Consider the following 15,584-nt stretch of genomic DNA (forward strand, 5'->3'; position numbering starts at 1 on the left):
AGCCGCCTCAGTTTATCATCAATTTAATCAAAACCATACAAAATGATCACAAGACTAAAAGTAGAAGTCACTCAGCATAATCCATTACAACTCATTAGTTCATTATTGATGAATTTTTATGTCCCGATTTACCATGAAGTCAAGATGGAAGAATTTGTGTTTGTAGGCAAATCTCCAGAGTTTGCTTCCTGAAGTTTATGATCTGTACGTTGATTGCACTCAGAGAAGAAATGAGTTGCCTCTGTATGGTCTCTTTGTAACTCAGGAGTTTATTGTGACTTTGCAGAAGAATAATGAAAGGCAAATTTTCAAAAAAGCAATTTTCAAATGTGATATTGCATCAGTGTCATAGTGTAAAGGCAGATTTGATTTTCGTGAACATATATACATGTGTGCTGTATATGTGTGTTGATGTGAATTGTGTGAATGTTAAAAACCTTGAAGGAAGTTTCTGTGACTCAGAACCTCATTAATTTAGGCTTATTTCATTTATAAAAGAGACCTCTCTTCTTGTGTCTTAGTGTCAGTTCATGAAGTTTTTTTGTGGGGCCACAGTATATGCCAAGTATTCTTTTTATTAAGATCCGTTTAATTGGATTAGATAAGGAAAGCTGGAGAGACTCTGATCACTGTAACAAAGAGTATAGTGGTGCTTGATTTGATTCAGATGTGCTGATAGCAGAATACAAACACAATATAATATATTCTTAAAACCATTAATTTTGGAAACATGATCTTGTGTATTGAAAGACAAACTCAGCTGATCTTTCACAGTCATGCTTATAATAGAAATGTCTTCTTATGACTAGTTCATTTGGCATCAAGTCCTTCGCAGTGAGTGATGGGAGCTTTTGGACTTTCACAGTAAAAAAACATTGGTGATATCTCATCTTGTGTGACTTAATCTGAACAAAATTTGTGTTTACCTAACACTGATGAATATCTTTTTACTTGGTCCTGGTAAAAGCATCCTGTACATCTTCTTCTGTATAGACGAAGGCAGAGATAATGCCTTTACCCAGGGTTGTGATATAAATCCCTGAGTCTGTCTATGGCATTCAGTGGATAATACTTCTGGTGCTGAGCACTTCAGCATAAGGTCAGAAGTCTGTCAACAGGGCTCTTCTTGCCTAAATTCAAGGACTGACAGGCAGTTAGAAGCTTGAACTTGTTACTTGGACCAGAATGTCTTTTGTCAGTGCAGGTCAGAGTTTTCACGTCATGCAGGAATGGTGGTTTTTACCAAATGATAAAAGCACAACAGTGTATTCAGTATAGCTTGCTCCTTTTCATAGTATTTTCACTATATGCTATTATGACTGAGTGGTGTCAGCTATGTGTGAAGAATCCTGAGCAGTGTCCTGTGGCAGAGATTTGTAGATAGGATCTGAATTCCTTCATTACTCTCTTGTTTTATCATTTCAGAGCAGATGATGATGAAACATACTGCAGGGCGGTGACAGAGTACGCTAGAGCATGCTCTCACGCTGGGTCCCCAGTGCGGGACTGGAGGGATGACTTTCCTGCCTGTAGTAAGACCCTTTAACAAAGCATACTATGTGACCTTTGAGATACCCAATGTATTAATTTCAAATAATTCCATCTTGACAGCTTCGTCACTGTAACTCAAAGCTGTTACTGAAGTAGATCAGCCAGCTTCACTATTGCTGGAAAGCAATGAAGTCAGTGACTTGCTAGAGGAATATTTTAGTTCCATTGTGATCTGATCTAGATCCGTACAAAACTCACGTTTCAACAGATCACTTGAAACATCATGTGTGCTGATTATATTCTAGGACAAAGAACAAACATCTGCAGACATTTCATGTTGCCCCTCTTCCCAGATGACCTTTCAGCCTTTACTGGCCCTACAGAATACTGTTAATCCAGCTTCTTCTAGTTATCACCACCACCCATCAACTGCAGTTCAGTCTCATGCACGAGATTTTGAACTAGCTGAGATATAAGCACACGTTACACTGTCACAGAAACTATAACTTCTTTTGGAGGGGTGATGTAAGAATTTGCCAAAGAAAGACTTAACTATTGATGAGAGATTCACCACAGTTTGTCAGTTAAAACCTCTCCAAACAATCCATTTTACTTGATCTGAATAATTACCTATACTAGAAACACTGCACAACTGTTTATTTGAGGGAGGAAATTCTCCAGTATGGAAGGAGAAATCGCACTGATGTTCAATGTATGATGTATTTTTTCCAGCTGAGAAGTGTGAAGACAGCTTTGTACACCGTGACTGCATCAGTTGCTGTCCACCAACCTGCACATTTGAAAAAGACTGTCTTGGCAGCAACCTACACTGCTTAGATGGCTGTTACTGTCCAGATGGTAAGTACTGTCAATTTTATATGAATAAAATGTGTAAAGCTAATATCCAACATCATAATAAAGCTGTCAAAATAGACTGTGCTTAAGTTAAAGCCTGAAAATATGAGTACTGTAAATTCTGCTCTAGCTGTTATTCTAACCGTGATTCCTCATTTTACTGTGTTCTAAACATTTCTCTAGCATACAAAGGTGTCTCTGAATGAAATATCAGTTAAAACCTGGAGCCATCACTAATGCTTTTTACAATAAGATATTACAAATCTGCTTTTGTTTGAATTATTCCAAAATCTGTTGTGATTTATGTTAAACAGGGTGTGTCTTATATATGCTCTGTACAAGGAAGCAAATATGTGAGACCTGTACTCAACAAAAATCAGGTATTGGACTATGAACAGTCCTGTTTCAGAAGGGCTAAAGATACGTGATACCAGAATTTTTCCATTTTTGAGTCTATACAGCTTCACATGCTTAAGGCAGACATTCTTCATAAAGCAGCCCCTTTGGAGTAACAACTGCTTTGAGAGAGCAACACTGTTCATCACTGTGAGCTCTCTGCACTCACCAGGCAACTCTTTTTGTTGGTCCCTGGGTAAGACTGGTGGGATCACCTTCCGGCAGATTTGAGTGTTTCAGTCAGATGGGGGAAAAGCAGTGATCCAGAGTGTTAACTTGGTTTTCATCTCATTTGTTAACTTCCCTCCTGATAGGTCTCATTATGGAAAATGGAACCTGTATCTCTGTGTCGAATTGTCCTTGTATTTATCATGGAACTGCCTTTCCTGTAGGCTCAAAAATTGAACAAGAATGTAGCAACTGGTAGGTGAAAGCCTCCTGCCTGTTTCCTCTCTCTGTGAGTGCTCCCCAGTGTTAGTTTAACATCATAGTCACATTTGCATTTTAAAGAATAGTTAGTATTTATGTTTTATAGTCTTGGCCCTGTCTATCACTAAAATATTCAGGCTAATCTACGGAAAGGTTGAATTCAAGACATACTAGTTAGTGAAATGCTTCTCTTTTTGCTAAAGATCTGAACACTGATTTTCTGTTTTGTGATTTTTCTTTCTAGTATTTGCATTGGTGGCATTTGGAACTGCACTGATCATGATTGCCCAGGTATCTGTACTGCATTATTCTTTTACCTCCTCAGTGAACATAGGAGATAAACTTTTCAGAAGACAACAGAAGCAAATATGATCCAAGGGCTTGGTATGCTAATTTAAGCAGAAAGATAAAGCAGATGGATGTTGAACATAGCAGTGAGCCAGCTGGTACAAAGCTGCTAACTGCCTGACCATATTCATTTTACCTTTTCCTATTTGCTTCCCTAACTCAGTGTGTTACATCCAACTCTTGTTTTCTGTCTTCTGTTTATGCTCTATGTTCTTTGGGACAGATGGCTTAGTTATACTGCCTCTGCAGTACCTAGGCCAGGTACAAGGATCTCCTCACTTCTAGGTGCAATTGTAATGCATATAATAAGAAACCCATCATTCTGATGATCAGTGTGCTGTATTTTCTCCCTTGTAACAGCAGTTCATGCTTGGATAATGATCCTTATCTTCAAAGATTACATGTCTCTGTACTGAGTTACTCAAGGGAACATGCTTTAGTTGGGTAGTGAAACTCCCTAGACAGTTCTGTATCTTAGATGAGATTATACTATGAAACCTGTGAAAGAGAGAATTGTTTACAAATTAAGGAGCCCCCTGTGACTGAGATAATGAACAAGGCTTAACAGTTACTAAGCAAAGCTTGACAGGTTGGATCTGTAGTGTAAAACAGTTGACACTGAAAACCACTTCATGTGTCTTGTCTGCGTAGTGTGTGCATGTGGGGTTTAATTATAACTACTGTAGTCTGGTCCTAGGGGCTGAATGCCTGTTAGTAGCAGGAGCAGGTTAGATGTGCTCCCATAGAGTAGTTGCAGTAGTTGCAGTAGTTGCAGCAGTTGCAATAGTTGCAGCCGTTGCAGTAGTTGCAGCCAAAATGAATCTAGTTCATGTGCTCTGACACTGCCCCATGGTGTGAATGAAAGTGCAGTAAGTGGGGATCACTGGAGACTTGCTTCAGGAATGCAGTCTTGATCTGAACTAGAAAATTAATATAGATGTGCCCTGAAGGCAGCCACCTGCAGCCTCTTCATACGTGCAGTAACAAGCAGTGCCAGAGTACCTAGAAGGAAAGAGAAATAATCTTGCCTTCACACCCATTCATGCCAAAAGATGACGAGGAAGGAGATTCTAGGAAACTTCAGAACTGTAATAAAGAGAAAACTCTTTTGAAATTTAAAGAATTCATGATTCAAAGGCATCCCATCTAGGTATAATCTGAAGATGCTGCACATTGATGTCTGCAATGTGAAATGGTATATCTGAAGAAAATAGCGGTATATAAAGTATTTTATTTCCAAATGCCATAATAGCTAGACAGATTAAAGTTACCCTGGATTATGTACTTAGAGTTAAGGAGAAAATTTCTTATTTATGTCTCCTACAAAGCTCACAGAATAATTATACATTTTTATGCAAGTAAACACTCATGTTTACCCTTTTTCTCTCAAGCTGAGTGCTCTATAACAGGTAGCTCTCACTTCACAACATTTGATGGACGTCATTTCACCTTTCTTGGGATTTGCCAGTACATTTTGGTAAAAGGCACTGGGAAAAACAAATTCACAATAACTTTACAGAAAGCACCTTGTGGACAGGTAAGTCACAAACATGTCCATCCATATTTCAGGCAATCTTGTATAAGTTCTGCTGTAAATTACTGGGCTATGGTTTATGTTTCATGTTTTCTGTTTATGCTTTAAACAGAAAATATAAACTGAAACAATTTCACAGCTTTTTATGTAAGCAGCTGTATTCCTACATATTGTATTGCCTTTTGTAAAACAAATTGCATCTTTAGAGGGATAAAGTCAAGAGAGTTATTTACTTATGCACATTAAACAAGTATATATATCTTTGGCTATGGTACAAACAGATGTCCCAGGCTTTAGAAAAGCTCTTTTTGGCATCACTGAACAGATTTAATATGCTGCTAGGTAGGCAAGAGGGTTTTTTTTTGGTAACATTAGATTTTTATTTGATATGTTATAGCATATTTACTTTGTTGGAAAAATACCTTTTAGAAAACTACTGAAGAGACTAGCCACCACACATCTTTGTTTGAATATATTTTGGCAGGAATCCAACAACAGGCTTTACTAATAGAGGTGTTTATAAAAAGTACTTATCTGCGAGACTGGATTTAATGATGTTATTAGTCACCTAGGCTCTCAGGAGAAGGAGCTCTGAGACTGTGACTCACAGCTACCAGTGTGCTGAGGGCTGGGATGGCTGAACTCATCAGCAGGGAGTGATACATTAAATCTGCCGTCCTAGGGGACTGTCTCTCAAAAGCTAGACTATGAACTGGCATGTGATTTTTTCTGTAAGCACCTCCCTGTGTAAGCATAGGTGTTGAGCCTCCTGTTTCTGCATTTCAGGTGGCCTCATGAAATGGTTGGTTAGGTAGCCACTGAGAGACAAGGATGCTACCGGAAATAACCCTTATCACAATTCTAGGTACCTTGGAAAGTTTCAAGATGAAAACACAGGGGGCCTGGGAACCACAAGATGCTTGGTTTAGTCATGTATCACCTTTTGTCCTGTACTTAGGTTCATAAATTTTGCCTGGATAGTACTCTTAAAATGATGGGTGTAAGTTAGTTTATAAGTTACCAGTTTTTGACAGTCAGATACTGATATATTATTGCAGTATAATTCTGGAGAAAATATATCCTTTTGGTCTGCAGTCAAAGAGCATGACTACATTTCAAGGCGAGAAGTACCTTCATGTGTACAATAGTTTCTTTCTGCTGGATTGGCTGCATTTGGGCTCTGGTTGTACCAGCTTGCTATAGACGGGGTCAGACTTATTCAAACACTGGTTAGCCCAGCAGTGAGGAGTACCCAGGGAGGCCATGCAAATATGGCCTTTTGAACCCAGTATCAGTACTGGCGACCTCAGTCCAATTGCTACTAGATTGCCATAAGAGCTAAAATGCATTCTCCTTGCTCTTATATGCATATGCATATGCATATTCTAGATACAATTTAGGGTGCTCTGTTTAATGCTTTAAGTGACAGTTTACTACCTGATGACAGTTCTGGTACTCCCTTTCTATACAGCTGTTTTTTCTCATTTGTTTGGGTTTGCTTTCCGTGGTAATACTAATGTCTCCGTTTCTGATGGTGAAACTCATTTCTACTTAGAACTTTGACCACGCCTGCATTGAGTCTATAACTCTAGTCCTTGAAGATGATGTGAGCAAACAAGTAACTCTCACGAGATATGGTCAAGTCCAAACTGGCCCTAACCAAGTTTTTAACCTTAATGGTAAGAAGTGCATGGAGTAGATACCAGAGTTCACATTCTTTCTTTTATATGCTCCAAAGCTTTCTAATAATATCTGTCTATGGAAAGGAATTCCTTCGAGCATAACTTATGAAACTCACAGTTGATTACTTCTTATAACCTTAGTAGTGGTTCTAGAAATATACTTTTCCAGCCTGTGAAACGGAGCCTTTCATTATGCCCTCATTTCTTTGCATTTCTTACATTAGAGAGTACCTAGAATTCCACTAATTTTGTTAAAGGGAGAGGAGGTAAGAAAAAGAAGAGAGGCTAAGAGAGGCTGAAAATCATCTTGAGACTGATGTTAAGGTCTAGCTTAATTAAAGCTTATTGGAGTAAATGGCATGGAATCCATGTGCTTTGCAGGATCTACACTGCTTTCAATGCTGATTTATATATCTGCCTGATTTCAGGCAGGTTACTTCATCTTTTCAGAATGGATAGTAAAATAAATTAGCCTTAAAAGAATTTTATAAAATTCAACATTGAAAGTGGACATGATATTGCTAAATTTCATATCTTACAGTGAGCTGTAGTGAGAAAGAGTAAAGTGGGAGTTCCTCTTTCCCAGCTTCTGGCAAAACAGAGTTTAGGGAGTTCTGTGTTAGTGCTTTCAACTGTATCTTTGTTGACTTTGTCCAGTCACAGTACTGCTTTTGACATTCACAGCTTCCTATGCAATGAACTTCATAGATCAGATATACTTTCAGTTATGTTGACAGTTCTACTTCATAACTTCATTTTAATTTAATTTTATCTCTTGAGTCAGTCTCTATTAACTGTTTTGTCTGTTTCCATACCCTGTGACAAATATAATTGATCACAAATATTTTGGTGTTAGATTCTTGATAGTTGGGTGTATCTAGTTAGTCTTATCAGTGAAGAATGTCTTTAAGCTCACACTTTGTCTGCCTCTTCTCAGTTTATTCATCAAAGTGTGTATGTGTGTGCATGTATAAAGGCTGTTTGTGAAGGTAGATCTGCTTTAACCCTGCAGCCGCAAGTAGCCCCACAGTGTGTGGCAAATGAATGCTTTGGCTGTGAAATTTCTCACATAATGGATTTGCTGGGAAGGAAAGCTGGGAATTTGATAGGGTCTTAGCCTAAACAAGGAGCTGTACTGATGTCATGTCAGCAGTAGCAAGAGAGAACCTTCAATCTAAAGATTACAATACAGTTTACAGACATTTGCTAATTGATCTTATAACGTCCCTGGAGACTAAGAAACAAGTGGTTTCTTGTCTTCTCATTGATGGAGGCATACAGTAGCATTGCTTTATTCTAAAAAAATAAATAAATGTGAGAATGGTTTCTGGATAACTCACAGGTACATAAAGGTGAGAGACTTTTTACTGTTGACTGTAGTTGCAATTCCTGATTTGCGTTGCTAATGAAAAAGAGATGTAGTCTCGTAAGTTCAGATGGAGAATGGGTGAGGTTATTTGGCTGCAGGTGAGGCTGTGCAGTTTCTCATTTTAGTTTTAAGTTTTGAAAGTCTATTTTGCTTAAGAGGTAAACCAATACAACCTGGAAGCTGGATTTCAGTGCTCTTGTTTTTCTTTTTCTTTTGCTATGTGCAGGCGCTATTGAAATTCAGAATGTATCTTCTTTTTTTGTTCAACTGAAAACTAGTTTTGGTTTGAAGGTACTATTTGCTAAAGATGGAGAGAGGATCTATGTTCAAGTTGATATTGGCTGGAAGAGAAGAACATTAGGACTATGTGGAACATACAACGGGAATTTAAGAGATGATTTTCTGTAAGTTGCACATTGTACATTTAGATTGTGTTTAAGAAGAATTTCATTTCGTTAACATGCTCGTACTTTATTAATCTAACCAAGGTAAACTCTCTTAATTAAAATGTTAGGGACTTAAAAATATGAAACACATAAAATTAACTAGGTCATAGAAAGCTACCATATTATTTATAGAAGCTATAATGATGTTTCTTGAATGTACTTTTTTCCCTCCCTGCTGCTCCCTTATCATCAGAGCAAATAGATGAGCAGTGACAAAAAGAGTGGATGATAATACTAGGATCATCTCACCTGATTAACACTTATTACTGCTTGATTCCCCATCAAGTTTTAATGGAGAAAAGAATGTAAGTGTGAACCATGGGAATAATTTAATCAGAAGGGCACATTTTCCTTATTCTTTTGCTTCATTTCGTCTAAAGTTCCTCAATCTATAATATTACAAAACTTCTCTAGCAATAACAAATGCTTCTGAAATACTTGGTGAAACCCAGCATCAAAATGCAAACATCTCCCTTCTAGAACACTGACATTAACTAAGAGGTTAAATTTTTGACATTTCATTGAATTTACGAACTAAAATAAAGGCCAAATTCTCCTCTCATAAATGCCTCTTACAGCTGATTTCAGAGTACTTGAATTAGGTGTAAGTGAGGGCAGACTTTGTAAAAGTAGTTTTCACGAGTACCATATTGAGGAGAAAGCTTTGCTCCTCACAGATGGAAATTCTTTTGACAGGTTACGTTCAGTGTGACTATGCATCTAAGGCTTTTTGATGTACTTGTATCCTCACCCATGTAGCCCATAAGGTCAGCAGGACAATTGCAGTGTTGATTTTTTCCTTTTCAGCTCTCCAGCAGGGATGATAGAAGGGACCCCGCAACTTCATGCAAATGCATGGAAGGTTTCCTCAGCTTGTTCTGTGCCTATCAACATTCCTGTGGTTGATCCCTGCAATGTTAATCAGCAAAATGGTATGTTTTCACATGTGAGTCTGGAATTACCTGTATCTTATAATTATGGGACATTTTTTGTTTTCTTTGCCAGTCAAGAGGAATGATACAATGACATTTCTAGCTTGATAAAGGAAGTACAAGAGACAGTGTCTTGCCAAGACAATGTTCAGATCAAAGGTCTTGTCTCTGCTTTCTCCATGCTTGTTGCATTAAAAGTTTCTTTATCCTTCATCTATGCTCTTTGACACAAACAGATGCAAACAATCTGAGCTTTGTGTATTTGTTCAAATTCCTGAGTAAAGACTTAGTTTTGGCTGGTTGACATGCCTATGTTTTGTGTTGAACTTTCACTGTCTCCTCCTTTCCATGTTGCTGTTCTTTTCAATTAATGAAGACAATGGGCAGACAGCAGTTGCCAATTTTGACAGAATTTAAACTAATGTTTTTAATGTTTCAGACATAAGGCCTCACTAAGGTTGTGGGATTTGGCCATATTTGGAGCCCGCGGGAGCAAGCCTAGAATAACCATAAACTTTTAAGAATCTGGGGCATTCTGGCTTTTTATGCCTTTAGCATTGGCTGTCTTCTAAAGCAGTATATCTCAGCCGAGTTAGCTTTCTCCAAAATACTTCATACCCACCTTCAGTTCTGCGCTTCCTCAGTGAAGGCAAAGTTTGACATAAATGTAAGCTGCTTAGAGCAGTAGCATGAACTAAATGACCCTCTGAGGTCCCTTCCAGCCTGAATTTTCTTGTGATCTTTTAATCATCACTGGAAAAAGCAGTCCCTGATTAAATGGTCCTGCCCCATGCTACCACCTGTACTGAGCCAGCACAAGCATCTCTCCAGGTTTGTGATGAACTTAATCTGATGAAACTGAAAAAGAAATTGTTTGTTTGTTTGTTTTGTCAGGTTACTTTTCAACCAAGTTCACTCCTTGAGTCTAGTTTACTGAGACTACAGAAATCCTTATGTCAGTATGTGTACGTGGGAAGGAACAGGGAGGATGAAGGGTAGGGATGCTCTTTCAACAGAATCATAGAATACCAGGTTGGAAGGGACCTCAAGGTTCATCTGGTCCAACTTTTCTAGGAAAAACATGACCTAGACTAGATGGCTCAGCACCCTGTCCAGCTGGATCTTAAAAGTGTTTCGTGTTGGGGAATCCACCACTTTGTTGGGGAGATTATTGCAATGGTTGAGTGTTCTCATTGTGAAAAATTTTCCTGTAGTGTTCAACCAGAATCTCCCCAGGAGTAAGTTGTCTTTATTACTCCTTGTCTTTCCCATGTGACTCCTTGTAAAAAATATTCTGTGCTATTCATTTGAGTAACTATCACATTAAAATGGATCAGGCTAAACCAGTGTTGCCTTCTCTTAGCTGGGTATGCATCTCACTGTGATATCATCAACCAAGAAGTTTTTGCTCCCTGTCATGCCTACATCAGTCCAGGGTTATACTACCAGCAATGCCGCTTTGACGCGTGCAAATGCGGAAGCAGCTGTTTGTGTAATGCTTTGGCACACTATGCTTACGTGTGTAGCAAGCACGGCATCGTCGCTGACTTCAGATCTCATATTTCTTACTGTGGTGAGTAATGTTTGCAGAATGGAATGTCTTTTGGAAATGTCTAAAATTCTATTTACTCCACAAAGTACAGGGATTGACCTTTTCTGCTGGAAACTAGAATTGTGCCATGGGATAATGACATATTCAGGGGAGAACACAAATAGCCTTTACAGTAGGCGTCTGAGTCGGGGACCCTGAGCTGTCTTACAGGGAACACCTGCCCCTTTCCGCTAGCTACAGAGAGAATTTAAATTTCTGGCTTTAAACACCTTAATCATATGGAAGCTTCTATTAGGCTAAAGTAGTCAGGCAGTGGCAGGAACAAGACTGTTCCTAAGGGAAGGCAAGCCAGGGTGGCAGGGGCTCCCCAGGTCAGGCAGGGAAGGGTAGAAAATGATTCGCCAAGTAGGATATAGCAATAATTTTAAACAAGGCGTTTTTAAACCATACAGTAATGCCTCAGCCTTAACTAGACCATTTTTCCTCTCTTGGATGCCTAAGTTACTAGATAGACACACCCACACATATAAAGAATAGACGTCTACTGCTTACAAAATAGACAATTCCAGCCAAAGAACTGTCTAACATAAACCCACCTGAATCTAAATAGTTCTAACTTATGAAATCAGTAAACCAGCATGTTTTTCTCATGCATTTCAACTCACCCCAGTGCAGCAAGGGAACGTTTTGCTTTTCTGTTTTGCAATTCCATTATACGCTGCTTTGTTTTCTATTTTTCACATTTTAAGAGTGTGTTCTCCCTTTTCTCTCCCTCTCTCTCCTCCAGCTGTGATGTGTCACAGCGGTATGCTTTATCATCAGTGTTCTTCTTTTTGTAAACATTCCTGTGCTTCACTTTCTATGGCAAATATCTGTGGTGATGACTGTGCAGAAGGATGTAATTGTCCTGATGGGAAATATTTTGAAGAGTCGGTCAACTTCTGTGTGTCGATGTAAGTCATAAGAAAATAGAATCTATGCATATGCATATTTTCCCCTTTCCAGAAAGATTTAAAGTAGTTTTTCTGATGTCTTCCTCAAGATGTAGACTGCCTAAACAGGATAACAAACAATATATGAAGATTTCATATTCTTTTGTACTAATCAATAGTGGCACCTCATCTGTTGCTTTGTGTGCAGTCATCTACTGCACTTCAGAGAAGATACATTACTGCTTTAAAGAAAGGCAATGAAACTTTATTAATTCATGGGAAAGCATGTTTCTAACACTTAAGAAAAAAATAGAATCTATGTAGTAGCAATCTGTAAAGAGGGATCATACAGTGAAAGTAGATAGGAGTGTCTTTTTCTATCTCACAATGCAAACCCCTTCAGTTAAATGGAAGGAAATGCTCAATGAAAGGAAATAGTTTTTGTTCTTTACTGTGGGAATGGTGAAGCACTGGAACATGCTGCCCAAAGAAGTTGTGAATGCTCCATCACTGGCAGTGTTCAAGGTTAGACTGGATGGGGCCTTGAGCAACCTGGTCTAGTGGAAGGCGTTCCTGCCTATGGCACAGGGGTTGGAACTGGATGATCTTAAGGTCCTTTCCAACCCAAACCATTCTAAGATTCTATGATTGTGTACTGACATTTTACAGCTCACTGTCATGCGGAGTTACTGAGTTCAGGCACTGAATTAAAAATTGGAATGAGAACTTGGATTAATTTCACAATTATACAGAGCTATTGCTCTTCATTGTACATATATTTTGAAAAGATCAGTAAAGTTCATATTGTAGGGATAAAGACTCTTTCAAACTATTAAAGAGTGTGAGGTAACTTGGATTCCCATATTTTCCATGGTTTCTAGGGAATTCTGTTGCTGTTCTATCCCATCAGGCTCTTGTCACAGACAGAGTTAATAGATTTTGCTACAGTAATTCTTACATCCCAAGATTCTGACAGTAACTTGAATGGGAACTACATATTGCCCTACTATTCCCGTAACTGGGAAGAAAAGCTCCTTTCTGTAAGACAAATGAACAGAAACAGCAAGTAAATGATACAGAGACTGAGGAAAATCCTGGCATTGTTGAAGATGGGAAGAGTTTTGCTACTGACTTCAATACAGTCAGATGGTCATCCTTTAGTTTTTGACCTTAGAAAAGTGTTGTAAATATTAAGATTAAGCTAATGAATTGTAAGGCCTGCTTATCGTATTAGCTTGATAAATGGATTGCTCTTAAATCCACATTTCATCTTGCTTTTGTAGTTACATAAATACTCTTTTAACAGATCTGCCTGTCATTGTCATTACAAGGGCAAAGTCCTCCAGCCTGGAGAAATCCTCCCTACACCAACAGGCTCCTGGTAGGTTTGAGCTCCAAGAATTTTACCTTTCATGTATCACAGTCTGTATGCTACTCTAGGGTGTTGAGAATTCTTTCAGTAGAATGAAAGTCTATTGTATTAAGATTTTATTTTTGTTACACACTTAGTAATAGGGAGCCTAATAGAAATTGGATTACGTACCTGCTTATTTTAACAACAGGATACCTGGAAAATTTTGTAAGCTAGTGACTAAAGAATATCTCAAAACACACACATAGCGGATCCAGTCGTGTTCTTAGACCTGGGGGTGTTATGATAGCAATACGAGACTGGTTTTGGAAGAATAAACAATGTGATTCTATTTTAGAAAGTCTTTCAAACAAAAGCTTGCAGAGAGCTATATTTGTGTCATTTTGCATTATTAATTCATGATGGAATCCTGACCTCACTGAAACAAATGGGAAGCCTCCCAAGTTTCCTGGTCAAACTTGTTCATTTTACAAGAAATGCTCTCCACCTGCTGATCTAAAATCATGTTTGTGACTTTTGTGCCAAGCTTAATTCTTGCTGAGGTCTTATATATTATAGTTGTTACAACTGAAGCTTGATAATCACGTAGTTCAAGAGGTGAGAGTGGGGGCTTCTTTTTCTGCCGTTGCTATGCCTCTGCAATGTTGCTTTTTCCACATTTTTTTTTGTTTTTAAGTAAAAGTAAAAAATAAGGACTAGGTTTATTGTTGAATGCGGTTTTCTCTAATTCTGTATTTTATCATAATAGAATCAAGATGTGTCTCCTAACATCTGTGCACCAAAAAATTTGCCTACTGTATCCTTCCATATTCCCCAACACAGATAAGGTTTTGTGTAACACTGCCAGCAGCCTGAATCACCTGGCCCTTTGCTCCCACAGAAGCTGACATACCCAACTTCTTTTTTATTTCAGTGAAATTTAGGCAATCAAATAGTACACAAACTTCTTTGTGAGTCTGGGCCCTCATTACAGATCACTGGTTAGAAAACCAAAAAATCAAGAAATTGCTGGTTAGAACCCATGCTTTTAGATTTTAATCCTCCTTCTCCTCCTTATTTTTAAATCGGGTTAAGATGTATTATCTTTTTTAACATGTATTTTCCTTTTTAACCTTTTCCCCTTGAATTGAAGATAGGCTTGCTTTTGTTTTTCAGTCAGTGTTTAAACGGAACAGTGAAATGTATTGAAGCCACTACAGAAAATACAGGTAATTTACAGTTTTGTCTCATATTAGAGTTGCACAGAGAAAGTTTTTTAGATTGCATAGTTGTTTGGTTTTCTCCTTATATGTATTTTCATTATGAGATACTTAACATCACGACATGTTTAAAAAAAGAGGTGAGGAGCACAAGTTGTCTTGGTTGTCAAAGTTTTTTCTTTGTCTTTTTTCTGTAGCACAAATTGTACTAGTAAGTCATTTGGGAAATTGAAAAATTAAATAATTGCATGTGAGGTGTAGGTCAATATGTTCTTGTGGGAATACCTAAAATTAGGCTCACTATCCATGTTTAGGAAGCCTGAAAGTGTTGATCTCTAGAAAGCAAATTTTTAATGAATTTCTAATGGTTTAGAAGGGATTTCAGTACACTGAAAAAACACTTCTAAAGATTCTGTCTACCTAAGGCATAATTATTCCATCTTTAAGAATGGGCTGTGTATCAGATCCAGGGTGCATAGATCCAGATGCTTAATATAAATAATGCTGTAGTACAAATGAAGTTATAGAATTTTATCCAGATTGTGCTCTTACGTGTACTGTTTACAGTACACGTAACAAATAGAGTGTGAACAAAAACAAACAGAAAACCTTCAGTGTAAAAGAGCAGTTGATCTCATTTAACCTGCATTTTACATTTGAAGTTCACATATGCCCTGAAGGAAAAGTCTACTACGACTGCAGATCTCCTGTGCCTGGATTACCAGCAGCGGGTGTGAATTGCGGGATCTCTTGTGCGAACCTTGCCATGAACTTTTCCTGTGTCCCCTCACCACCTTGTGGAAGTGGCTGCATTTGCCCCCCTGGGTAAGCTTTGGCAGAACAACGTGGAACACAAGCTACATACATATTTTTCACAATTTAACACGGCATATTTTGTTTTACTTTTTAAATTCCAGTGGTATCACACCTCTAAATCTGAACCTACTGCTCTCTAAATTTTTGTGGTTATACAGAAGGCCAACTCTTTCTTTCTTCTCTGAGACCCCTTTTCTCATTCTTGCTGGTGTGAGGCTTTGTGCTATAATA

The 15,584-nt window shown here is 38.2% G+C and overlaps 1 protein-coding gene across 1 annotated transcript in view; it reads left to right on the forward strand.

The window, feature by feature from the left end:
- Positions 1-15,584, forward strand: part of OTOGL (otogelin like) — a 97,569-nt gene that overhangs the window by 17,698 nt on the left and 64,287 nt on the right. The window contains exons 12-24 of the mRNA XM_062613627.1: positions 1,426-1,532; positions 2,224-2,349; positions 3,057-3,165; positions 3,416-3,462; positions 4,911-5,056; positions 6,609-6,732; positions 8,331-8,508; positions 9,358-9,482; positions 10,846-11,055; positions 11,822-11,987; positions 13,273-13,347; positions 14,494-14,546; positions 15,200-15,362. Of these exons, the coding sequence (XP_062469611.1) occupies positions 1,426-1,532; positions 2,224-2,349; positions 3,057-3,165; positions 3,416-3,462; positions 4,911-5,056; positions 6,609-6,732; positions 8,331-8,508; positions 9,358-9,482; positions 10,846-11,055; positions 11,822-11,987; positions 13,273-13,347; positions 14,494-14,546; positions 15,200-15,362 (1,629 nt within the window). The remainder of the gene's footprint in view (positions 1-1,425; positions 1,533-2,223; positions 2,350-3,056; positions 3,166-3,415; positions 3,463-4,910; positions 5,057-6,608; positions 6,733-8,330; positions 8,509-9,357; positions 9,483-10,845; positions 11,056-11,821; positions 11,988-13,272; positions 13,348-14,493; positions 14,547-15,199; positions 15,363-15,584) is intronic.

This window comes from Pezoporus occidentalis, unplaced genomic scaffold (assembly GCF_034315485.1).
Source record: "Pezoporus occidentalis ecotype Australia unplaced genomic scaffold, CSIRO_AGI_Poc_V1 ctg17, whole genome shotgun sequence".
Classification (NCBI taxonomy): domain Eukaryota; kingdom Metazoa; phylum Chordata; class Aves; order Psittaciformes; family Psittacidae; genus Pezoporus; species Pezoporus occidentalis.